This window comes from Hypomesus transpacificus, chromosome 15, assembly GCF_021917145.1.
Source record: "Hypomesus transpacificus isolate Combined female chromosome 15, fHypTra1, whole genome shotgun sequence".
Classification (NCBI taxonomy): Eukaryota; Metazoa; Chordata; class Actinopteri; order Osmeriformes; family Osmeridae; genus Hypomesus; species Hypomesus transpacificus.
In genome coordinates, this window is record NC_061074.1 from 2218473 (window position 1) to 2244780 (window position 26308).

At 41.6% G+C, this 26308-nt stretch overlaps 2 protein-coding genes and 1 long non-coding RNA gene across 4 annotated transcripts; 2 read left to right on the forward strand and 1 right to left on the reverse strand.

Annotated features, from left to right (window-relative positions):
- The first annotated feature begins 5728 nt into the window (after positions 1-5728).
- Positions 5729-9120, forward strand: LOC124477808. Its single transcript, XR_006957185.1, has 3 exons — positions 5729-5874; positions 6054-6218; positions 8437-9120. It is a non-coding gene; the product is annotated as an uncharacterized LOC124477808 (long non-coding RNA).
- Positions 9121-11282: 2162 nt separating this feature from the next.
- On the forward strand, positions 11283-19512 carry LOC124477892 (von Willebrand factor A domain-containing protein 7-like). Its single transcript, XM_047035963.1, has 16 exons — positions 11283-13201; positions 13277-13546; positions 13742-13835; positions 13945-14070; positions 14442-14628; positions 14832-15004; positions 15090-15202; positions 15300-15416; positions 15692-15871; positions 16150-16345; positions 16396-16417; positions 16522-16616; positions 17266-17352; positions 17464-17738; positions 17920-18213; positions 18378-19512. The coding sequence occupies exons 1-16, from the start codon at positions 13004-13006 to the stop codon at positions 19047-19049; spliced, it is 3099 nt and encodes a 1032-aa protein (XP_046891919.1). The 5' UTR covers positions 11283-13003; the 3' UTR covers positions 19050-19512.
- Positions 19513-19852: 340 nt separating this feature from the next.
- On the reverse strand, positions 19853-24651 carry LOC124477807. Of its 2 annotated transcripts, none has more exons than XR_006957184.1 (4): positions 24166-24643; positions 23644-23801; positions 20832-20908; positions 19853-20748 (listed from the first exon to the last, which is right to left on the reverse strand). XR_006957184.1 is itself a non-coding variant. In XM_047035832.1 (4 exons), the coding sequence occupies exons 1-4, from the start codon at positions 24310-24312 to the stop codon at positions 20490-20492; spliced, it is 624 nt and encodes a 207-aa protein (XP_046891788.1). In that variant the 5' UTR covers positions 24313-24651; the 3' UTR covers positions 19856-20489. The 2 variants fall into 2 exon arrangements, 1 of the variants encoding a protein (XP_046891788.1); XM_047035832.1 differs by having other exon boundaries at positions 19856-20748; positions 20849-20908; positions 24166-24651.
- Between the last annotated feature and the right edge of the window lie 1657 nt (positions 24652-26308).

A 26308-nucleotide genomic window follows, 5' to 3' on the forward strand; every position in this document is an offset into this window, starting at 1 on the left:
GAGCAGTCTTAAAGAAGAAAATTAAAATGCAAATAGGATGATTGATTACTAATTTCATTTATGAGTCAAATAATGCAGCCACATTCTTAAAATGAAAATGCATTCCTGGAAATGCATTTTCATTTGAATTTTGGTCACGATTTGCTTCCATAAGTCTTCAGAGGTAGAAGACAAGGAAAAGTCAGAAGGAGGAATGACAGCAATGAAGGAAACACGGGTGTTAGAGCCAGTTCAATGATTTGTCATTCTTGTAAATTAATATTAACTGCCTGTTATTTTCTGTACTCTTAATTATTACAGGTTTAAGATGTAATAGATGTAAAGATGTAAGGTGTCCCAGTCTCTCCTGCAGCCTTACACCCCCACCCGCCACCTACGGTCTTCTTCAGACAACCGCCTGGTGGCCCCACCTCTCAAGACCGCCCGGTCCCAGCACAAGCTCTTCTCCTGCCTGGCACCCCAGTGGTGGAATCAACTCCCCACCTCCATCAGAGACACGGACTGTCTCTCCACCTTCAAGAGAAGGCTCAAGACGCACTTGTTCCGGGAGTACAATGGTACTTAGGAATGGTTTGCTGAATCCAACGCTAGTTCCCTCAAGGTTCACAATGACTCTTGCCTAGACTGTTGCTCTTGTTGGTTAGTGGTAGCTGATTTAAACTGTTGTATTCTTTTTTAGTTAATCCTATTCTTTATTGCTTTCCTACAGGTACACCTGCACTCAGAGATTAATGTTGTGTAATTTTAACTTGTTTAACTACATGCTCTTATGGTTTCTTCCCTTTAGCACTATTTTTTGGTTGTTCACAATATGTACTTCTTGTTTTTTGACTACCCGCAATGCTGTGGGGCTATCTTGTTGTTATTATCAGTGACCTATGCACTTTGTGAAGCTCTCTCTTGGAAGTCGCTTTGGATAAAAGCGTCTGCTAAATGAATAAATGTAAATGTAAATGTAATTGTGTGTATTTCTTTCTTATGTATAAGGTGTATACACAAAGGGGGACTGGCGGAGACAGAGGTAGGCTAGTTGGCGCGTGAGCACTTTGGGAGGCGGGTGGCGAGCGTTCGCAGTTACAAGGGCTGTTTATCAATCCGAAGAACGCTGAGAACGCAAGTACATTATTTTGAAGAACCTTCTTGCAAGCGTCCTTACAAGAATTGTCTTGCAAGGACGCAAGGACGGAGAATGAATTGAGATTAGGATTGAGATTTCCTGGACTCGCAGTATTATGATAACACTGACTAACTACAAAGACTAGATAACAAAGCTAAAAAATGGTCCGTCTACCTGTAGTTTTACGTTTTCTGTAGCCCTTGCTAACTTACAGTACCTAGTGTCTGCACTGAGATGCTAGCTAAGTTATCGACAAGTCGGTGCAAATTTACAAATTAGCCGTTTCATCAATAAAATAAGAAAAATTTCAGCGACTGAACTGCTTATTTCTCGTCACATTTTAATTCAGATGCTGATTTACACGTACCTTTTAGCTGAAATATGAAAGGTAAAAAATTACAGTTGAGAGGTTTGTCTGCCTCGCTTGACATCTTGCAATGACTTCTGGGAAATCAGAAGCGTTCTTTTGTCTTCCAAGATGGCATCCCCATTCATTTCTATGAAAAGTGCTCAGTGGCGCAGTGAGGCAAGCGAGAGCGCGAGACTGGACGCGGCCATCTTTCCACTTCCGTGTCTTCCTGTCTAGCTTTAAACAATCCGAAGAATGCTGAGAATGCAAGTACATTCTTTTGAAGAACCTTCTTGCAAGCGTCCTTGCAAGAATTGTCTTGCAAGGACGCAAGGACGGAGAATTAATTGAGATGGTTAGGGTTTTCCTGGACTCGCAGCATTATGATAACACTGACTAACTACAAAGACTAGATAACAAAGCTAAAAAATGGTCCGTCTACCTGTAATTTTTACGTTTTCTGTAGCCCTTGCTAACTTACAGTACCTAGTGTCTGCACTGCACTGAGATGCTAGCTAGGTTATCGACAAGTCGGAGCAAATTTACAAATTAGCCGTTTCATCAATAAAATAAGAAATGTTTCAGCGATTGAACTGCTTATTTCTCGTCACATTTTAATTCAGATGCTGATTTACACGTACCGTTTAGCTGAAATATGAAAGGTAAAAAATTACAGTTGTGAGGTTTGTCTGCCTCGCTTGACATCTTGCAATGACTTATGGGAAATCAGAAGCGTTCTCTCAGGTCAAGTCACCATCCGATGCATCCTCGATAAAAGGGGCGGATCAGGAACATTTCCGGGTATTTTTGGTGTTCTTGGTGACTTGTGTTCTTTGGATTGGAACCGTACTTGTGCAATAAAAGATGATGTCAAACGAGTTCGCAAGAACACAAGAACGGAAAAAACGTGGATTGATAAACAGCCACTGGCTCTTTTTTTCCCTAGCTCCGAGAGCTCATGTAAATCGCCTATCGGCCAATGTGAACTTTTGTGCTCGTGCCCTCTTAGTTTCCGCGATCACATTTGCAGGCAACTTTCATTGACCAAGCAAATAAATGGGTTGCTAGTTTACCCATTTCGGATTGGTTTCAAACTTAACAAAAAATTAGGAAAAATTCTTCTATGAAAGCTAGTAGTATGAGCCAGATTCGAGAATCAAACAAAAATTATTGGGGGAGATAGAATTTTGTAAATGTTGAATGGAGTTAATAGAATAAAAACGACCGGAAGAGTCGGAAACCTAACCGTACATGCAATACCACCTACATCCACCGGGGCCGTTGCTTCAAGCCGAGGGGCGAGGGGTGGGGGCTTGGTTCTCTCTGGTCAAGTCACCATCCGATGCATCCTCGATAAAAGGGGCGGATCAGGAACATTTCCGGGTATTTTTGGCATTCTTGGTGACTTGTGTCAGAGAATGTCTAATAAAGAGAGAACTCCCACTCTAGGGAAACTTCCGGGTTCTGAACTGGTTGCAGTTCCACACAAGTTCCATATGAGGGCGCTAACGGTCGAGTGCAGAATGAATGGAGGTCTATGGAGCTATACCCCTCAAAATCCACTTTTCTCAGGATATGATTTTTTGTCTAGTAATTTTAATTCTGAAATCGAAAGGGGAAGCAAAAAAAATACACACCACTGGGTGTTAGATTTTTTTAAAGTCGCCTTTCTGTTCTAAAAAGCCTTTGAAAATGGCATTGACGTCATACACATTGTACGACAAGAGCTACTGCTTAACGGCAAGCTCTGGTTACTTCCAATTTACTCTCGAGGCATCGACAACACAGCTGACAGGTTAGGCTCTCCCTGTCAATACACATGCTAGAAAGAGTTTTGGCTTGCTAATGTTGTTCCTAATGTTGCTAATGCTCTGACATTCTGGTTCTGCTTCGGATGCCATCAAGTGGGATCTCTGGTCGTAGTCAGTCCTTCACTAACCAATCAACATTCGTTAGCAGAATGCTAGCGTGTTATGGGCAACAACGACTTACCCTGTAAGAAATCAAAAGGACATAAGTAGGAGTCAGGTGGCTGAGCGGTTAGGGAGTCGGGCTAGTAATCTGAAGGTTGCTAGTGCTACTGTTCGATTCCCGGCCGTGTCAAATGACGTTGTGTCCTTGGGCAAGGCACTTCACTCTACTTCAGGGGCGTGTTCAGGGAGTGGCCTAGGGTGGCACGGGCCACCCCTGAAATCTGATTGGCCACCCCAATATATGATTGGTTATATTCCCAGTCAGAGGCGGGCCACTATATATTCCCAGTCAGAGGTGGGCCACCCCTGGTGCCACCCCTATCAAAAATGTCTGGACACACCGCTGCTCTACTTGCCTCGGGGGAATGACCCTGTACTTATTGTAAGTCGCTCTGGATAAGAGCGTCTGCTAAATGACTAAATGTAAGTACTCGTTCATACAACTTTTGACCTGTAATCCATGTTGAACATGCAAAAACTATAATCAAATCTGAGATTTATCAGTGACAATCAGGCGTTTTTTTCCGCTCTTGTGTTCTTGCGTACTCGTTTGACGTCATCTTTTATTGCCCAAGTACGGTTCCAATCCAAAGAACACAAGTCACCAAGAACACCAAAAATACCCGGAAATGTTCCTGATCCGCCCCTTTTATCGAGGATGCATCGGATGGTGACTTGACCAGCGAGAACGCTTCTGATTTCCCATAAGTCATTGCAAGATGTCAAGCGAGGCAGACAAACCTCACAACTGTAATTGTTTACCTTTCAAATTTCAGCTAAACGGTACGTGTAAATCAGCATCTGAAGTCAAATGTGACGAGAAATAGGCAGTTCAGTCGCTGAAAATGTTCTTATTTTATTGATGAAACGGCTAATTTGTAAATTTGCTCCGTCTTGTCGATAACCTAGCTCAGTGCAGTGCAGACACTAGTTAACAGGTACTGTAAGTTAGTAAGGGCTACAGAAAACGTAAAATTACAGGTAGACGGACCATTTTTTAGCTTTGTTATCTAGTTTTTGTAGTTAGTCAGTGTTATCATAATGCTGCGAGTCCAGGAAAACCCTAACCATCTCAATTCATTCTCCGTCCTTGCGTCCTTGCAAGACCATTCCTGCAAGGAGGCTTGCCAGAACGTTCTTCAAAAGGATGTACTTGCGTTCTCAGCGTTCTTCGGATTGATAAACAGCCCCGGTTTAAGGAGAGCCTGCCCACTCCCTATTAAGCCCCATTGTACCGAATTTTGTTGCAGTTCCACCCGAGTTCCACCGAGAGTGATCGCGGTCGAGTTCAAAATAAATGGGAGTCTATGGAGCTAAACGGCTAAATTTGTCTCTTTCGCCTGATTGTCGTTGATAAATCTCAGATTTGATTATAGTTTTTGCATGTTCAACATGGATTACACGTCAAAAGTTGAATGAACAAGTACTTAAGTCCTTCTGATTTCTTGAGGGGTAAGTCGTTGTTGCCCATAACACACTAGCATTCTGCTAACGAATGTTGATTGGTTAGTGAAGGACTGACTACGACCAGAGATCCCGCTTGATGGCATCCGAAGCAGAACCAGAATGTCAGAGCATTAGCAACATTAGCAACAACATTAGCAAGCCAAAACTCTTTCTAGCATTTGTATTGACAGGGAGAGCCTAACCTGTCAGCTGTGTTGTCGATGCCTCGAGAGTAAAGTGGAAGTAACCAGAGCTTGCTGTCAAGCAGTAGCTCTGGTCGTACGATGTGTATGACGTCAATGCCATTTTCAAAGGCTTTTTAGAACAGAAAGGCGACTTTTAAAAAAATCTAACACCCAGTGGTGTGTGTTTTTTTGCCTCCCCTTTCGATTTCAGAATTCAAATTACTAGACAAAAAATCATATCCTGAGAAAAGTGGATTTTGAGGGGTATAGCTCCATAGACCTCCATTCATTCTGCACTCGACCGTTAGCGCCCTCATATGGAACTTGAGTGGAACTGCAACCAGTTCAGAACCCGGAAGTTTCCCGAGAGTGGGAGTTCTCTCTTTATTAGACATTCTCTGGTTGTGCTTTCGACGTACATGTTAAAAAATACAGGATCGTTTTTCGTTGTCGTCCGCAATGAATGGATAGTAAAAGCACTGCTTATTCTACCATTTTGTTGTATTTGATTATGCGTAACTGCTACATTTGTCATCGTAACGTCTAAACAATTGGAATAACACACATATTGCATATATAAATCACAAGAATAATCAGTAAAATTACAAATACAAGTTTAGTAAATACAATTATTTAATAAACATTTTTACGTTTGAATTTTGGCAGGGTAGGCAGTGCCTACCTTGCCTACCCTGACTGCACGTCACTGATGTGCAGAGGTTGGAGGAGGAGATCCGGAAGCTGCAGGAGGCCAAGGATGAAGCCGAGCAGAAGCTGTGGGACGTGAGTCTGGAGTCCCAGCAGGTACGAGGCGACCTCCGCTCTGTCACCCTCTTTCATTTGAAGGCCTGTTCCAATTTTGCCACTTTTTTTCGTCCTTCGTTTTCCACTCGATGTACACTTTTTGTGGGTTCGCTCGTGGGCAGTGTCGCGTTGCCCCTCCCACCCAAGTTCAGACCTAAACATTCATATCCCTTCTGTAGATCTATGAGAACTTGGAGGAGGCTCACCACTGGTTTCGCTCTAACTTCGACGTCCCGAGGACCAGGACTCCGGGGGGGGGGGGGGAACCACAGCAGAGCAGGCTGCGTTCCCCAAGCAGCGCTAAAGAGGGCGAGCGCACCGCCTCTTCCAGACACCGCAGGAAGGTACTCGTGCTCTGACCACACTTCTAAAAGATTCCACACTCATCCCAGTCCAGCTTCTATACAGACATTACTTGGTAGTTTAATGATTCTTCAACCATAAAGTAGATTTATTTTGTAAACACAGTGAATTAAATGGGGTTAAAAACACCTAATGAATAATCAGGGTGACCAGATTTGAGTTTGTGAAAAAGAAGACGCTTCGTTACAGGGGGGGGGGGGGGGGGGGGGGGGGGGGGGGGGGTAGTAATGTGTCTTGTCCTTATATTAAAGCAATAAATGTAATAGCAATAGATGTAGCGTATTTTTGGCGACATAATAAAATAAGAAAAATCATACAATTTTACGTTTTGGCATGGCTGCAGATGTCATGTGCTGTTGTAAATAATGCAACTGGAGGCGCAGGGTGCTCAGTGTTGCCAGATTGGAAATGCTAAGTATTGTACCAGAGGCTCAAAATCATTAGCCTGACGTTGTCATACTCATAATTCTAGTCAGAATATGAGTCTGAGAACTCTCCGTTGGGCTTTCACTACAGGGCGTGTTTCAAACGAGCCTGGAAAACAAATGCCTCTTCGCTCAATTGGATAGATCTACAAGCAATCAGAGCAACAGAGTATGTGACGTATGTTAAGCACCGCATAGTTGTTGTCAACAGAACTAAACTACAAGTAGACTTGAAGTATGCTTGAAGAATGAATACAAACGATTTTTGCCGGTGTTGTAAAATTAATTTAAGGGTAGGGAGAGTACTTGTTCACACGGTCAACCTTTTTGAGCGAAACAATAAAGGGCAATGCATATACGAAGTTCTCCGTTTAGGATTACAACTCCATCGGGGCCAGCTGATAAATTAAACTTTTACCGAATCCCGTAGGAAGGACGGCAAAAACATATTTTCCATCGACAAATTGCCTTGATTGCGTCTCTCTGTTCCTCTTTCAAAATTAATGCGCTGTCGATGTCTTCTAAAACAGACTCGATGGCAGAATCACAACATCCCAGATCTCCAGCGGTAGCCATGTTTGTTCAAAACGAATTCAACTTTAGCGCTCTTTTGTGACGTGGGTGATTACGTTACTGTTGATCATCTGTCCATCATCGTATAAAGCCCGCCCTGGCAATTTCATTGGTTCGCCCAGATTCTGGTTTTCTGTAGTTGGTCCCCAATACGAGACCCTCCAGACCCAATTTCCCGAACAAATTTATTTTGGGCGGGGAGAAGTTGGGCTGGCAGCCAGGCTACAAAATCATTGTATTTGAAGGATAATTATCGTGCATCAGGCAACACTGAGAAGGCGGACGACCAATGACAGTTTTCCCTACAGTCAGAGCTCACGCAAGAAGGTGGAACGTAAGAGAGAAACACTTTCCAAAACTTTTAAGGGCGTAATAAAAGTTTTTGAAAGACCCAAAGAAACACAAATATCCGACGAGACATTTTTGTCTCGACGTTTTTGGAATCCCTGACGGACGCATTTTTTAGGTCTCGAAAAGAGACCTGTCCGGGACACATGTCCGGGTATAAGAGGACGTCTGGTCGCCCTAGAATAATGCCACGGAGAACTGTATGCTGCAGTTTACACAGCTAGTGGCAATATTGTGTTAAATATGTGGAGAAGATAAAACTGGTCATTATCTTATATTTAAGTGCTTTCAGATTCCCAGGCAGCCTTTGCTGATTGCACGACCCCCACGTTTTTTCTTTCAGAACCCGAACATTTTCTCAGTTGCGAAAAACCAGGCCTTTCACAAATGTAATCGAATGTGTCCGACTCATTTCTGGGCGTGAGAGAGAAACATTGACAGAATTTATAATGTGGATAGTTGAGTTGAGGGAACTGATGGCCAGCATTCTGGGCCAAGCCAATACAACCAACCTGAGTAACACTGCTAATATAGGAACATATCATGACTATTGAGCAACCTACTCTACATTAGTACTAGTAAAGTACATACGTAATGTATGTCCATTGGGTACATTACTGCAGTATGTGCATCACTACCAGAAAGCCTGGTGTTTTTCCCCCCCAAATTGGATCCCCTAAATCCTTGGCGAGGATTGTGTTTGAGGCAGGATTAGTCTGAGCAGAGGCGCATGGCTGGTTGTGGTGTTTTTCTAACCATGTTTGCCCAGTGGCAGTAGTCGTTAGGGGATTGCAGTATTTTGCCACGGTCGCTAAATTGATAACCGCCTATTTGGTTGCTGTCCTCATTGCAGCCGGCGAGCGACAGTGTGGAACCAGACTGGCAGAGATGGACCTCCACCATGCACCGCTGGGAGACCAAGAGAGAGCTGGCACGCATCGCCAAAGGATACAAACCTGGACAGAGCAGCACAATGACACACACACACTGACACACTCACACATATGCTTGCACTTTCAAGCATAAACATTCACACATAAAGGACATCATCTAATCACTGTGGAAAGAGGAGCGTTCTTTCGATTTATCGCGAACTGTTGCTCTTTGGGTGTTTGAGGAGAAAAAAATATCACGGTCTGTGAGACCTTAGCTGTATTTTCGGTCTGTGAGACCCTAAGCTGAGTGTGCGGTTTTTGAGGCCTTAGTCGTGTATTGTTGGTCCTGTTACCTAGTAGCGCTAAAACCCTGTTTTATTATCGTTCTGTCCGATACACTGTATCGTGTATTATTTGTTCGCCAGTTGTTCACTCGCACAGGGGGGGGCTCTGGGATAGGCAAGCTGCCCATGGGCTTACACACCATCACGCAGTAAACCTCCTGTTTTGCACACTAGGTAAGGAACGGGTGCCACCCCATGTATGTTTAGTTAGGGATAATTATGGTTTAGTAGACAGGGCACTTTTCTGGTATTTTCTTTGGCACCGTTCGTTGTTCCATTGTTTCTCCCCTGTGACGAAATAAATATCTATATTTCCGATACCGCTGCGCTTCGTTTTATCCGCACCATGATTCCCTCTGTGTTAGGCCAGAGGGGTCGTAACAGATCCAATTTTACAAGTTTGGCATTTTCTGAAGAAGGTTGACACATCTAAGAAAGTCATATGAACAGAGAGAGCAAGCTGCTGAGGCTATGTAATTGATTTGTTAAAAAGTGTTGACAATACGGTGTAATACTATGTACCAGAAACACATTGGCATGATGAAATCAAGACAAGGGAAAATATACAAATACAAAACCTACCTTCACCTTAATGCGATTGCCCAATGTGAAAGTAATGTGGTCCTAACACCAGATTAATGTAAAAATATATATATTTATTGCATTACGCTTACTCTCTACTACACCATTCCTGGTAGTGATGAGAGCATGTTCTTACGCAAACAAGACATCTGTGGTTGTTTACATAGAAAGTTACCATCATTCTGCCAAGCCCACTGAATTGTTGTTTTTGATGGCTCATTAATGGACAGACAAATTCTGTGAGACTCTTTACATTTGACCAACACAGATAAAGGAGCATTTGTGTTCTGGGCAGCTTTTTGCCTCTTTAGGCACATTTCATCTGCAACAGTCTATATGAGAAATTCTCATTTAAATCAACTGACAATTTATTCAAAGGAAGCATACAACTCATGTACAAACCCCATTGGCTCACAGAACTAAGGGTCTCAGGAGGGAGGTCATTCTCGAACCCCATAGGTCACTGACCTCTAGGGTTCTGAGGAGTTGGACCTTTCATCTGACACGCACGCACAGACTGACTTAAACTGCCCTTTATACCTGAAAGATATGTGGATGTGTGGCGGATGGACACTTTGCTGCAGCACGGATGATGGGAGAGTGAGTTTAAGAGGTTTGGATGGCTGCGGTGTGGAGAATAGCACAGCCACACCAAGACGGTGTCTCATATTGAATCAGTGTGAGTGGTGGGAACTTCAAAATGGCGATCTCCGCCAATGAGTTGAGAGATGAGCGAATCAATCCCTTTGTGTTAGTGGATCTGGGGCTCAGGCTCTAGACAGCATAGAGTCAGTCATCAGAATGACTGACTCCAGACAACTGTCAAGTCTGTGTCAAAGATAATTGTCAGAACAACATTCTCAAAAACATTGTCCGATATAAAATACTGGTGACGCTGAGCATTTAGTTTCCAACCCCCCAAAAAACTCTTCTGCATCCCAGTCATTGTTTCTATTCTCTGCTCTACAGTCTTTCCGTGTGAGACAGGTAGCCTGAAGTGGCACTGTCACGCCAAAAACTGTCCAAGTGCCCAAAACTGTCCTAGCTGACGTCACAATGCCGTTCCGATGACAGCACCACTTGAGAGTCCACCAGCTCCAACCTGGTACCACCAAGATAATGACATAAAGAACCACAGACTTGAATCCTGTGTTGGCGTTTTGTGTTACAAACACTTGCATTTCCTTCTTTCTCAGGTGACTCTCCTGATCTGGTTTTTCAGGGGTCTTGACAGCCCCCTGAAAAACCAGATCATCGTCAACCAGATCCCCCCCCCCCCCCATGTTGCTGACTGAATGTACTTTTTGATGGCTCATATATGGACAGACAAATGTTGTGAGACAGACTCTTCACATTTGACCAACAAAGATAAAGGAGCATTCGCGTTCTCGGCAGCTTTTTGCCTCTTTAGGCACATTCATCTGCAACTGTCTATATGAGAAATTCTCATTTAGATCAATTCATTCAAAGGAAGCATACCACTCATGTACAAATCCCAATGGCTCACAGAACTAAGGGTCTCATGAGGGAGGTCATTCTCGAACCCCATTGGTCACTGACTTCTAGGGGCCTGAGGAGCTGGACCTTTCTTCCGACACGCACGCACAGATTGACTTAAACTGCCCTTAATACCTGAAAGAAATGTGGATGTGTGACGGATGGACACTTTGCTGCAGCACGGATGATGGGAGAGTGAGTTTATGAGGTTTGTATAGCTGTGGACTGGAGAGTAGCACAGCCACACCAAGACGATGTCTTATATTGAATCTCTGCCAATGAGTTGAGAGATGAGCGAATCAATCCCTTTGTGTTAGTGGATCTGTGGCTCAGGCTCCAGACATTCATAGAGTCAGTCATCAGAATCCTAAGGACAACAAGAGTTCCAGCCTCGGAGATCTTCACAGGGATTCTTACTGTAGACCTCTCACTCTGTGTGCCAGGATGATGGGCATCTATGAAAAGAGAACTTCGAGGCTGAAAGACCAAAAACGTGCTAAAACACTAACTACACAAATTAGGCTTCATTACCTTGTATGCAGACATTTGACATCTACGACCACAGCAAACATGGGCCTACAAAGAGCAACCGTTTAGAACCCCCACCAAAATGTGAGACACCTGACATCAGATTTACTGGATTTAGGCAATGTTGCATGTACAGTCTCTGTGAATAAGCATTTTGGGGAATGTGAGGTGAGCAATACGGAAAACGAAAGTGTGTGTACAAGGAACATGACACGTATTGAGCATGTATTGATTTTAACAGACCGACTATTATTTTTACCACTCCCAACTGTCAAGTCCGTGTCGAAGATAAATGTCAGAACAACATTCTCAAAAACATTGTCGGAGATAATATACTGGTGATGCTGAGCGTTTGGCATCCAACCCCCCAAAAATACCTCTTCTGCATTCCAGTCATTGTTTTTACAGTCTCTGCAACCGTGTGAGACAGGTGACTCTCTTCCAGGCTGTCAACAGCCCTGAGAAAAATGATCATCATCAACCAGATCCCCCACTCCCCACCATGTAGTAACCATTTTAGCAGATAATTAATTTATCCTGTAGAGTATGTATTTGTGCTAAAGAAGGCATATACTGACTATCTTTGGAAACCAACTGTCATTTTTCTTACTGTTGAGCTAGGCAAAAAAAACATTACAAAATTAAAGAAAGTTTCTAAATGGTAGGTCAACCGATCATCTTATTTTGATTAAAACATAAAAACAATATTAGGCACATGAAGCTCAAAAAAACGGTATTTGCGCTTAAATGAATTCAGAATTAACTATACTCAGTCCTACAATCTGAGAGTTGTTGATGAGAAGGATCAGACTGAAACTTAACTCAAAAGAACATTGAGCATAACTGAAAAGGAACATGGATATATCAAACATAACAATGAACACATTTTTTTGTTAATCTAATCCTGATAGTTCTATGGTGTCAGCTATCTGACTTAATCTTAATATTATTTTAGCGGTTTGCTAACTTACATGATGTATGTTTCTGTGCTAAAAAAGCAAATATGGTGTTTTTGGTCAATTTAAAAAAGAAATTGTCTATGGATGGATGAAGAATTAGATAACCTTTTCGTAGCTGAAAGATGCTTTCTGTATACACATTCCAACAGTCTATGTTTTTTTGTAAATGAAAAGTTTGTCTCTGTTACTGAAAATAGAGGTCATTCTCTGGTATATCTTGGTTCTCAAAGCAACATAATTATAGATCACAAAGCAGTAGGTCAGTAATCATGGGACTGTATAAACACTCATTAGACTGGGGTCAGATGGCTGAGTGGTTAGGGAATCGGGGTATCGATCAGAAGATAGCCGGTTCTATGCCCGGCTCTGCCAACACGTTGTGGCACCTTCACCCTACTTGCCTTGGGGGAATGTCCCTGTACTTACTGTCAGTCGCTCTGGAGTGTCTGCTAAATGACAAAATATAAATGTATTGATTACAGTTTCCTGGAAACATTCCAGAGAAACCAGTCAAACTTGAAAACCACGTGCATGATGCCCACAGTGACACCCACTATCATTCTATAAATTGCAGATTACTGCAGAATGAAACACTTTTGAGACCTTAGGTGGCGTATGCTCGTAATACTTGGTCAATGATGCTGTCTGCTGTGCCATTAGTCTTTCTCCTCATTCCCTTCCTGCAGAAAGGGGCACTTGGTTTCAAGGGAATTTCTTGGATTGAAAGTGGCTCAAAAACTCACCAACAAATCACAGTTGAAGCAATCTTGGAGACCACTGTACAGGTCTGCAGAGATGTGGCCATCGCTGAGGGACGAGACATTTCATCAGCGGTAAGTCACCAAGGATTAAAAAAAATACAATTTTGGAGTGTACGTAAATGTGTCTGTGTTTATGTGTCTGTGTAGCCCAGACCCTTGACTACTGAGGGTGTTGCTCTAGCCTGCCAGTCCTCAGGGTCTGAGAGTTTCTCCAGAGCCCAAGGAGACTTAAAATGGAGCAACACATTAGTGGACTCCCAGAGGCTGCATAGTCCCAGTTATCACTTTGACAGTGAGACGTTCGAGGAGGGACGTAAACTCATAACTGATGGTATGTCAGTGGTCAAAAAGAATATAATCCAAGGAAATTTACAGGCAGCAAGAGAGAAACTGGGAGAAATCTCACACACATTGCAGTTAATGACATTATAATTGACTGTAATACTTACAATTTAAGATAACTTAAACATTTTACATTTATTCATTTATCAGATAGTTTTAGCGATATAAATAATTATTTGTCTATATTAATAGAAATGACTTAATCTGGAAGTTGGAATTTTGTGGCATTTCAATGAATAACGTATGAATCTTTCATCATTTACCCTAAAGGATTTCTACAGCCACAGTAATTGGATTGAATTAGGAAATCAACTTCCCCATCCCAGTCTTATCAGATCTGACATTTCCATTGGCCCAGTTGCAGGTATATGTACATACCCTGCCAAAAGTACAATATGTGATCAAGAGCAATACCATTGCCATCATTTCAATGTAATATAATTATTTTATTCATTAATTGTTTTCTCCACCAGATAGCAGCACACCCACCTGTAGGAGCTGTGTTGAGGATGACTGTCGGAACAACATTCTGGACAACATTATTAGAGACAAGATACTAACCTCAGGATATTTCAACATTTTTTCATTTAAACCCAAAGGTAAATCGCCATCTGCATTTGTAAGAAACTCTAGGGGATTTAATATTAGCCAAACAACCAAAATTAATTCCCCTATGTTTGAAGGAAGAGGGGAAACTGAAAAGTGTATTTACCATTATGCCAATTCTAATGGAATTGCAATTATTTGATTTCAAATCATAGCATAGAGTGGTCAAAAGTGAGGTTAAATCAAATATATATTTAATAACATTGCAAATGAATGAATGAAATCAATTACGAGGCAAACAAAATGAAGACTTTAAATCTTACCTACTCTACCATGATTATTAAATCAGAGAGAGAGAAAAAGCTGATCAGAAAGCTTTTCTCTTTTTTTCCCCTTTTCTCTCATGATCTGCACTTTTTGATAGGGAAGTGCAGCCATGGAGACTTATTGGACACAGCCAGTTTAATTGAGCCAACGGGAGGCATTAACAAGGACGACCTTGACGCTAAGCACGGGTTTTTACACCTGACTGCTGCGAACGTGGCGATGGCCGCCACCAGAGAACTCCTGGAGGACATCCGAGGTGCTGCTGGAGACAGAAACTTCCTGTGGTACAAGACCGAGAACACATGACAATGGTGTGTTACACAGCTGTAGCATGGATTTCTGTACACTCTTGTAATCTCTCTCTCTTTCTCTTTCTCTTTTTCTCTTTCTCTTTCTTTCTCTCTCTCTCTCTCTCTCTCTCTCTCTCTCTCTCTCTCTCTCTCTCTCTCTCTCCCTCTCTCTCTCTCTCTCTCTCTCCCTCTCTCAGGATGATTGGGATCTCCAATGGAACCAAGGCTCTATGTTTAGTGATCGACACCACAGGCAGCATGTCTGATGACATTGCTGAGGTGAAGAGGGTGTCTTCCTTCATTGTTGACAGCAGGAGAGGAACAAAAGCTGAGCCCTCACTCTACATCCTGGTCCCCTTCAACGATCCAGGTGAGACATTCTCATTGGTCGAAGATCAGTAGATTATTTAAGTGTGCCATTTCTTGTAATCATGGTTTCTCTGTTTCTAATCCAGAATTTGGGCCACTAACGAGGACAACAGATCCAGACTACTTCAAGACCCAGATAAACAGTCTTACTGCTTCAGGTGGTGACGATATTCCTGAGTTGAGTCTGTCAGGACTCCAGGTGAGCCTACACCAACAATTAAAACACTAGTCACATGTGACAAAAAGGCTTGACCAGGTCCACACTTACAGCACCCAGTGTCCCTTGTGTTTTGCAGCTGGCGCTAACAGCTGCTCCTCCATCCTCGGATATCTTCCTCTTCACTGATGCCCCGGCCAAAGATACGCACCTAAGAGGCACGGTGACTGCACTGATAGAGCGCAGCAAGTCAGTGGTGAGTAGCTATTCTTTCTTGAGAGGAAAGCAACAACTCATACAGCATATCCCCAACACCAAACTTGAGGCCCAGAGACAGTGTACTGATGTCTGTACTGTCATTAATACAGTATACTATGGTCACAAACACTCCCACCGGTGTATCTGACAATACATATGTCATACTAAATATAACAGGGAAAAATTGAGGTAATTTTTAACTGGAATTTTCTTTGTCAATCTTAACCCTACATGTACCTTTTGATGTCATTCATTTGATGTGTCTAATTTTAGGTGAATTTCATGTTGACTGGGGGCCTTGCGTCCAGAAGGAGAAGAAGAAGCATTGGAAGTATTGACACCCAGCTGTACAGGGACTTGGCCCAAGCCTCCGGGGGACAGGCCATCCAGGTCACAAAGACCCAGCTGCCCCAGGCGACCAGCCTGATCTTGCAGTCCACCAGCCCCAACCTGGTACTGTACCACTGAGATGAGAAACTATTCCGTAGTAACTGACTCAGACTTGATTACTCTGTGTTGGTAGCTTATCTGTATTTTACTGTGCGCATCCACGCCCCTTTTATTAAATTTATATGCAGTTCTATGGCCAAAAATTTTAAAAATACTAAATATCTATAGGCGTGTGAAGCCCTCTGTGACATCGCTTGTAAAAAGGGCTATACAAATAACATTTGATTTGATTTATTTCTTTCTCGTGCTTCTTTCATTGTCTTTTGTTCTCTCTTTCTCAGGTGACTCTTCTGCAGGCTGTAAGGAGCCCTGGAAAACCAGATAACTTCTCCTTTGTTGTGGACGTGTCTGTGACCAATGTGACCGTCTACATTGTTGGGTCCGCCCCCTCATTTACTCTTATTAATCCTGCAGGTGACAACAGTCTTTACAATATGTATTTTTCTTGGTATGACATATATAACTATTGTTTAAACTGCTAATATTACTAATGATGTATTAGTATTTGTATTCTGTGACTTGTACAGTGATGAAACCAGAGCCCATTATGTCTGTTTCAAACAACCTTTCAAAACAAGTATATTGTTTTATTTATCCACAGGTGTGTCACAGAGTAACCTTGACATCAATGACCTGCTGGCATCAGTCTAAAGTGTGGGGACATTTCAAACATTGCTGCTGAATAAAAAAGTGGGGCTCTGGGAAATCAGAGTTGACTCAGCGAGGCCCTACACTCTAAAGGTTGTAGGTGAGAATGAATACATATTGGGAGAGGGTTAAATAATCCTTCCATGCCCTTGTTAAATCTATTCTAATATAATGTAACTGTTTTACTTTTGCTCATTAATGATAATACCGGTAAGTGACATTCATTAACATTGTTATCTTATTAATCACCTGTGTCAAAAGTGTAATTTGTTTTAATGATGTATGCAGAGTCCAAAATGTACTTTGTACATAAATAATCAGACATATTTTTTACCAGCCCCCAAAAATATATATTGGTTTTGACTAGCTATTGTAATTTGCTTTTGGTAGTAATTATCATGTCATCTTGGTCGCATATGCGATTCTCAATCAATATTATAGTCATGTACAGTGATAATGGTTATTATGGTAATTTACCATTAAACTACCATAACTTAATGGTTTTAGCTACTATAAGCGTACATCACAAAAAAATACTGTATGATGACTGACGTGATTAACGTTAGGTATGCGCACAACACATGCAGCTAGGCATACCCAATCAGATTAAAGTGACAGCAGAACCAGCAGCTTTCTCTAGCGTATGTAGGAAATTATATTTTTTTACCCCCCAGTGTGGTGTGTAGTGACTGTAATTTACCCACCGAAAAGAAAATGTATGCATTTTTACTATATTATTCTACTTCCAGGTCAGAGCACTCTCAATTTTCTGTTTGAACTTGTGGAGGTTGCCCAAGGCTCAAGTCTGGCAATTTTAAACACCCGTCCAGCATCTGGTGAGAGAGGAAGATTCTATGTGCCATTGCAGATGCGTTCATATCAACACAGATTGGGCTGATATTGGCTTTCTCTCAGTTCCTCATCATTCTTGTTTAATCTGCTACCAGGCAGCAACGCCACCCTGGTGGTCACGGTAACAGGCAGCGACTCTGCGGAAGTGACGGAGGTGGCATTGGTAGAGTCCTCGGGGACGCAGGAGATCAAAGGCAGCGTGCAGCCAATAGGGGGCGAAGATTTCCTGGTGACGATGGGTAAACTACCCGCCGGCGACTTTTTAGTGCGTTTTAGTGGAATAGACAGCAGCAGCAGAACCCGGGCTGCACCAATCAGCTTCCAGAGACAGTCCTCCACTCGTGTCCGGACCTCCAGTTTCTCGGTTACGGTAAACCCTCGGGTCATTCAGATATCACTTTATCACAGCTCTTCCACCAGCTTTCTATCCAGAGACACCTATCCTGGATTATCTACATTATATAGTATAATCTCACCTCATTATTATTTAATGTAATTTGCTGTCTGACCACAGTGTGGATGACTGTCTATGCTGTGTCCCTCGTCATCAGGCTGTATTTGACGGTGTCTTTGAGCCAGGATCGTCCCCTGTAGTCCCATTCACAGTGTCAACCAATGGCACGGGAGGAGAATTTGTTATCCAAGCCACCAACAACCAGGGGTTCAGATCCTCCTTTCCGTCCAGCCTGTTTGTGGAGACTGGGGGGAGCGCTAACGGAACTGTCACCCTCACAGTGCCCGCCGACACGCCCTCCGGCAGTGACGTCACCCTGACCATTGAAGCTCAGGCCCCAGGGACGGTTGAAACCAATTATGCTGTGCTGCGCCTCTCTATCACACGCCAGGTAACACACCAAAGACACAGGAAAACCGTTTTTTCTCCAAAAAATCCTCTCACAAGTAGGGCAGTGTGGGTCAGATAGCTTGTTTGTAGAATACCATTTAAACCAGTCTTGACTACACGTCACTTCAAACAGCTCCTCCTGTTCTTGTCTTTTCTTCCTCTAAGGCAACAGACGTGACTCGCCCTGTTTGCCAGATCGTCAGCGTAACGGCCAACTGTTCCGCCAACTGCAGCCTGTCCACATGGCAGCTCTCTGCCAACCTCTCAGACGGTAATGGGACGGGCATCCAGCGGATCAGCCTGCGCCAGGGTGACGGCACCCTCAACACCACTAGGGTGTTGGACCCTGAGGGTGAAAACGTGACCCTGGCACTCTACAGTGCCTCCTGCTGCTCTCCAGATGTAGAGCTGGTGGCTGTGGATGGTGAGGGGAATGTGGGCACGTGTTTCCGGTCCATCAGGGTGGCGACGACAACGGCACCTAACACCACTGTCTTTACCTCTCTGCCTATGACCAATGCTACAACGGTGGCTACCACCAGCCAGGCACCTAACACTACTGTCTTTACCTCTCTGCCTATGGCCAATGCTACAACGGTGGCTACCACCATCCAGGCACCTAACACCACTGTCTTTACCTCTCTGCCTATGACCAATGCTACAATGGTGGCTACCACCAGCCAGGCACCTAACACCACTGTCTTTACCTCTCTGCCTATGACCAATGCTACAACGGTTCCTGTAAGCAATCCCACCAGCAGTGGGAATACTTTAGATGTGTTTGCTTCCATCTATCTCACTGCTGTTCCTCTTGTAATCCTTAAACTTGGCATTTAGCTATTTGGTGGATTACAATGTGATATTGCGAGTATCACAACAGTATGTGTGTATGTAGAAGTTATGATTACTATTGAGTAATTATTCTATATAAGATTCTATATTCGAGTATTCTTTATTATTATTAGATCAAGGAGCCAAATATTATCATTATTTGGTATCCATCCAATCATCATCTTCTGTTTATCCGGGGTCGGTGTGTGTAATTTAAATACATGAAAATATCTATTTCTGAAAAAAAAATCAGAATTCCTGTTTAAATGATAGACTAGGCCTATAAAAGTGGCCTAGTTAATGAAAAAGAAGTCAGATAAAGATGTTGAAAAAAGTGCATTTATAAGAACTCAATTCACATTTTTGCTGCTTTCTGTTATTTTGTGGCCTAGATTAACATTTAAAATTTTAACATTTAGTCATTTAGCGGACGCTTTTATCCAGAGTGACTTACAGTAAGTACAGAGACATTCCCCCCGAGGCAAGTAGGGTGAAGTGCCTTGCCCAAGGACACAGCGTCATTTAGCACGGCGGGGAATCAATCCAGCAACTTTCTGATTACTAGCCCAACTCCCTCACCACTCAGCCATCTGACTTCCGCCAGGTTAAAAGGCAAATGTTATTTGACAATAATGAATTATTCATTTTAGCATCCCCTGTGTGCCAGTGTAGGTCAGTTAGCTGTCGCCTACTGATTACTAGCCTAGTTCAACCCTAGTGTAAAAAATGTTTGTTCGGTTGTGCCTGCCTTTTTTCAATATTATCGCTAACTAGTTTATTTTGAGCAACATCCTAAAATCGACAAAAGTCAAAAGCTACTCCTGTAGCACACAGAAAATATAGCTCTAGTGCTAATGTGACAGACACAAAATTAATTATTAGTGGGCTTATTTGTCTACAATCACCAATTGACAGTTTTTTGCTTGTACAAAAGGTGACAAAATGTGATTTTCTCGCCCTATAGAGAATGATTGGAGGAAGTATGGTTTGAACATGGGGGAGAGGCAGTTGTCTGCCTCTCCGAGAGAGGCGTTAAACCTCAGGAATCCCAAATCCACAATATCCTTTTCTAATTATGAATATGTAATTTAGGTTGTGGGCTAAAAAATTATCATGTGTGAAGCAATAATATTAACTTCTTTTAATCACTTTTCTTACAAAATTGTTCATACCTTTATGATGCTGGTGATGATCATTATACATTCTTACTTGCCATAGGGCCTACTGTTCAGAAAATGTTTGGGTTCGGGTTGAAGCTCACATTTTCTATGGCAAGCCGATAGAACAGTGCCCCCTTCCTGGTCAGTTTTCTAGGTCAACAATTTTGGTGAACATTCGGACATCTTGAATCCAAGGCTATTTTACTAATGAAATACTGTCTAGCTAACTAAGGAAAAGACAATATTTAAAGTGGATGGTTTATTGCAGTAGGTAGGCAGGAAGGTATTAGCTATCCGCTGAAAAGTGGATGTCCCTGTCTGAGCTAGCAAAATGGTGAACGCCAAGCCGTTGCTTCATAATGAGTGCTTCGACACGTTGCTTAAGATGGAGAATCTCTTCTTTGAGAGATTCGTTTTCTTGGAGTGCATGAACAGCGGGATCCAGAACCGAAGCGTAGTCGTGGTCTGCCAGTAATTCATCCATCTTCTTACCCTGTGGTGGGTCTTCTCCCACGCCTCGATCTATCCTCTCCCACACACCCAGTCTGAGGTGAAACAGTATTATGAACAAATGAAAGTGATAGCAGAAAATGAATGTACATTAGAGTGAACCAATTAGATCATATACGCTTTGGGTGTTTTTACTCTGACTCATCTGATTCTTCGCCCAGTCCATCCTCTCCACAGGTGGCAGTGGTAACATGACTGAAAAAAAAAACTGTCGCATTAATTCGATTCAGTAGTAGGCTATTTAGTTAAATCGATGGTTTGTTTGTTTGTTTAATTTGGATACCCATTAGCTCCAACATAAGCTGAAAGCTATTCTTCCTGGGGTCCTACAATCTATCATGTGACAACACAATTTACGACATCACATTTCACACCATACACATTATTCAGATTACAAATCATATTTACAATTAACACAATTAATCACACACACAAAAAGAAAAAATCTAAAAATAAATAATATTGAGAAAGTTGACAAGATACCGCTACCCCAAATAGATTTTTAAATGTTATATTAAATATATTTTTAAATGAGATATAACAAAAGCCCTATGACTGAATATTTCTTAACTGATCTTAATTATTGCAATGTCTTTGAAGGTAATAGTTCTTCAGTAATTTTTTAAAACCATACTCTGGGTGTTTTGTTGTTTGATGGTAGTTGGAAGAGAGTTCCATTCACACATTGCTCTATACCTGACTGAACGTTGAATTGATTTGGTTTTCACTTTAGGTGACATAAAACTACCTCCTACTGCATGCTTTGTTGGATAATGATGTATATCATTGCTAAACGATAATTTTGAATATACAGTAAAAGGTGTTTTGTTTGTTATAACATTGTAAAAAAATGTTTATATTAGTGAATACAAAAATCAGTTTTTAACTGTAAACCATGAGAGGCTTTCATGCATTTTATCCACATTTTATCTAAACCCACATGAGAGAGCCACATGTGCCACTTTATTCTGTATTACTTGTAGTTTTCTTATATTAAGTGTTGAGGTGCTGGACCAAACAACAGAACAATAATCAAGGTGTGAAAAAAACTAAGCATGAATTACTTGTTTGACAGTCTGTGATGTAAAGTGTTTAGCACACCTTTTAATAACAGACAAAGTGTTGCCCATTTTAGTTACCAGTTTTTGAACATGTCTATCCCAACACAATCTATGATCAATCGTCACTCCCAAACGTTTAGCCTCTTCTTTTTGCTCTACAGAATTTTTCTCTATGCTGAGTTCAAGTTTTGGTTTGGAACATAAAGAAAAAGGAGTTCCAACCACTAAACAAGTAGTTTTAGAGATATTGAGAATCAATTTGTTACTCCTTATCCAGTCCACCACAAACTGTAGCTCTTTTTGTAGGTTTGTATTTAAATCACCAATATCAGTTCCTGCTAAATATATAGTGGAATCATCAGCAAACATTGAAATGCTTGCTTTATCTAAAAACAATGGAAGATCATTGGTAAAGATTGAGTAGAGGAGCGGCCCAAGACAACTTCCTTGAGGCACGCCATGTTCTACAACCCTTACCTCTGAAAAACTTCCATTAAAGTAAACTAATTGTCTTCTCTCTGTCAAATAACTTTCCATCCATAATAATGCGGTTCCTGAAAAACCATAATATTTCAATTTTTTTTTTACAGTAAATCATGATCAATGATATCAAATTCTGCAGTCAAATCCAGATTTACAACACCTATTATTTTCCTTTCCTCCATATCCTTGAACCAGTCATTTACCATCTGAGTCAAGGCAGTGGCTGTTGAGTGTTTTCCTCTATATGCATGCTGAAAATGTGTAATTAAATCGTTGTTAAAAAAATAAGACTGAATCTGTTCATAAACAATTCTTTCCATTATTTTACTGAGAATTGGTAATAAACTTATTGGTCTACTTTTTGAGCCAGAGAAAGACATTTTCTTATTTTTAGATATTGGCGCCACATTACATATTTTCCATGCTTGCAAACATATATTTTCCATAAAACACATATTAATTATATGAGCAATAGTAGGAGCAATGATTGAAACTATTGGTTTAAGCAACTTATATTCAAGATAGTCAACATCAGGCGGTTTGTTTTTACAATTCATCAGAAGTAATTCCACTTTGGAATCACTGACACATTTAAAACCAAATGTTTTACCTTCCATCATCTTAATTATCAATGTAGTTGATACATCTATTTTATATGACTGTGTTATATTTTAAAGATTATTTATTTTATTTATGAAATAGTCGTTGAGATGATTCGCTATATCACTTGGATTAGTAAAAAATTCACCTTCACTTTCTAAATAACCTGAAGTTGATTTATTATTTCCTCTTACTATATTATTCAATGTATTCCATAATTGTTTACTATCATGTTTTGTTTCTGTAATTTTCTTACAGTAATACAATTGCCCTCCGTCCGTCTCTCTGTCACTCATGCGTCTTTCTCACATATGCACAGTCACAACGTCAGCACACGTTAGCAACAATGCATACATACGGCGTTCTAGTAAGACCGAAAGCTATATCAGCGAGCTTTCAGCATTAGTGTCGTAGCTAAAAGTCGAGGAAAGTTGAGGCTACTTTTCGCTAGGTACCTTACTCGAAGGTTCCCCTTCGTTCTTTTTGTGAGAAGTCTCAGGAGCTAGCTACTTACCCGGCGTCCTGGAGCCGACCAATTAAATAGTTGTTTAGCACTAGCGTGGCTATATGCATAATGGAGAAATTATATCTGACAACCCCTACCCCCCTCCCCGCCACAACTAGATTTCTAATCTGTGGGAAACACTGCATGATTTTCTACTATTGTCATTAAAGTTCTAACAAAGAACTGAAATGCTTTTCTCTGGATCCTTAGGTACCTCTGACCAATTTGCATTTCTAATATCATCTAACAGGTCCTACTGACTGTTGGACTGAAATGAATACCTTGCCGTTCTAACAATCGTGCGCCTGCCATGCTTGATTGAGGACCATGTGAAGAGAGTTGGTACAACACCCTCCCTCAGTTTCCTGATGCCACATAGCGTCTTAGTAAAGGACTCTTCAGGAAAGTGATCGGAACACACTCTGGTGTTGTCTGCGATCTGTAAAAACAATGATCATAACAACTAGTATCAAAACAAATCAGTAATTGATACATATCTAGCCAGCCCGACTTGCATTTGGCTGGTATCTTCGTGTCCTGCTTGCTAGCTAGCGTAGCTAACATTAGTTAGCTGACTTGTCACTGATGTTAACGAAGTTAAAAATATCTATTGTTTACTTTAGTGTTAATGTTGACTAGTTTTGCTTGAGTAACATTATGCTCTTATAATAAAAATATATTTACACCAATCATTCACGATGTTACGTTAACTAGCTCTAACTACTACTTGCTAACTTTTGGTAGCTAATGCACCGGTTGCTAGCTACTGTGACGTTAGCTGTTAACAGTAGCCTTTGTCTAACCTTAAAATGCGGACCAATATCTCTCCTTATTTTAATAACCCATTCTCGACGAATTGCAGAATTGACAGGGAAGCGGTGAAATGTTTTCCGTTTGCCAGATTCCTTCTTTTTGTTGGACTTGCACTCGGGGACGCAGCAGTAGGACATCACTCTGTTTTGTTGTCCAATCGAGCCTCCTTTTCGTTGAGCTCGATATCAAAATGGCGACGCATGTGAAGCTGAAGGGCGGAGTCAGACGTTCTTAACATTTTAGGACCTAGTCAGAGCCTGTTTAAATAACAAGTCACAGGTGATGTTGTGCTGAAAAAAAGATACCAAACATTGGAATGGTAAACATTTCTTCATGTATTATATCAAGGGCAAATCAAAGGCCTACTCAAAAACGTCCGTGTGAATAGGTGTGTTCGACTTCATGCAGCACCGGCGGCGCAGAGAGCCGTCTGGCTCGAAGTTGAGAATGCCATTGGCTATGGCGAGCGGATATGGCGAGCGGAAAGGGACATTCCTAGGCTTACCAGGAGAAGGAGCAATCTAACCATACGTCGCCGCCAGACCGTGTGGATTTTTTGAATGGAAGTGAATGGGACTGCAAACGAGAGACTGGCGGCGACGTGGCGGCGACGGCATGTAAGGGACGTCTACCGGCGGCGACGTCGCGGCGACGCATGTTCGAAAGTATACAAAATTCTTACGCCTACTAAGTACGTCTGAGATAAGTACGTCGTCACTAAGCCGTCGTCGCCAAACAACACACCTACTAAGTAGCTACGTCGCCGCCGTCACTGACTTTTTTTTTCAAACCTTATTGAGTGAAATAAAGTCGCAAAATTCGCCAAACAACACACCTACTAAGTAGCTACGTTGCCGCCGTCACTGACTTGTTTTTTCAAACCTTAATGAGTGAAATAAACTCGCAAGGCTACATGTTTCATATGTTAAAATGTCTTTATTTAGAACTATAGTGTAAGAGTAGCCAACTGTGCACAGTCTATAGCATAGAGGATTTTACAACAGGTGCAGGGGGTGCTTTTGCACCCCCTACTGTTGGGATGAAAAAAATACATTTTCAAACTAATGTAGGCTACACAAACGATTAAAGGTTTTTAGAACATGTTAAAGTGATGTCGGAGTTTTATGTTCTATCATGGTTTGTTGTACTCTAATAATTAATTATACATTGTAAGATCCAGTATTCATTTTGAGCATGTTTTAAAACCTAGCCTGTAGTATGCTAATTGTTTGTAGGCTTTTTGAACATTTTGACATTTAATAATTATAGATTGATATGTGGATATAATCATTCAAACCTTTCAAAGTGCCAATACACACATCTGTACAAGCCCAGCATGAGGTGTGTAGCCAACCAGTGCTTATTTAAAGCTGTCATAACCGGGTTCATATATGAAGGAAGAATAGATAGATACGTAGGCACTCCAGGCAGTGACAAGGCACAGAAAATAAGGATAACAGTGTATTTATTCAATAAAAAGGGCTTCCAAAGAAACAGTTGGATGTGAGGGTCATGTAAATTAGTAGTGAAGGGAGTGGATGTGGGATCAGTGCAAGTGTAGAGTGTGTAGAGAATCATTACAAACTAAAAAGCAAGCAGTGATGATGTTTCTGCTATAGAGAGACTCAGCATATTAAGAACCGAGGCACAGATCCCAGGTGTACCCTTGCAGCAATCACAGCTCCTCTACCTGCCTGCCATCCTGCAACAGAAACAGACACAGAAACAGACCAGGAGAAGAGAACCAAACAATGCTCAGAGCCAACAATCTAACATGGTTTATGCCATCATCAGAACAGGCATAACCTCCCGATCACTACAAGTCATTCAGGTAATTGTAATGTCCTATTGACATCTGTGAACATATGCTTTCTCAAGTAGTATTTAGCCAACTGAAGAAGCTGTGCTTTCACTGAACCACAACCTAGCATAGTCTAGGTGACCACAATACAGTGTATTTGGTGCTTGTAAAGTTTGCATTCATTACAATTGTTATATTGCTTGTATTTGGTTATTTCCCAACATGTGGCAACAGTATAGTCTAGTTGTATTGAGTTTGTTTGATGTGTTTGCTAACTTGGTGGTTCTAATAAATTACTAATGAATGTAGCCTATTGCTAATGGAGTTTTAAT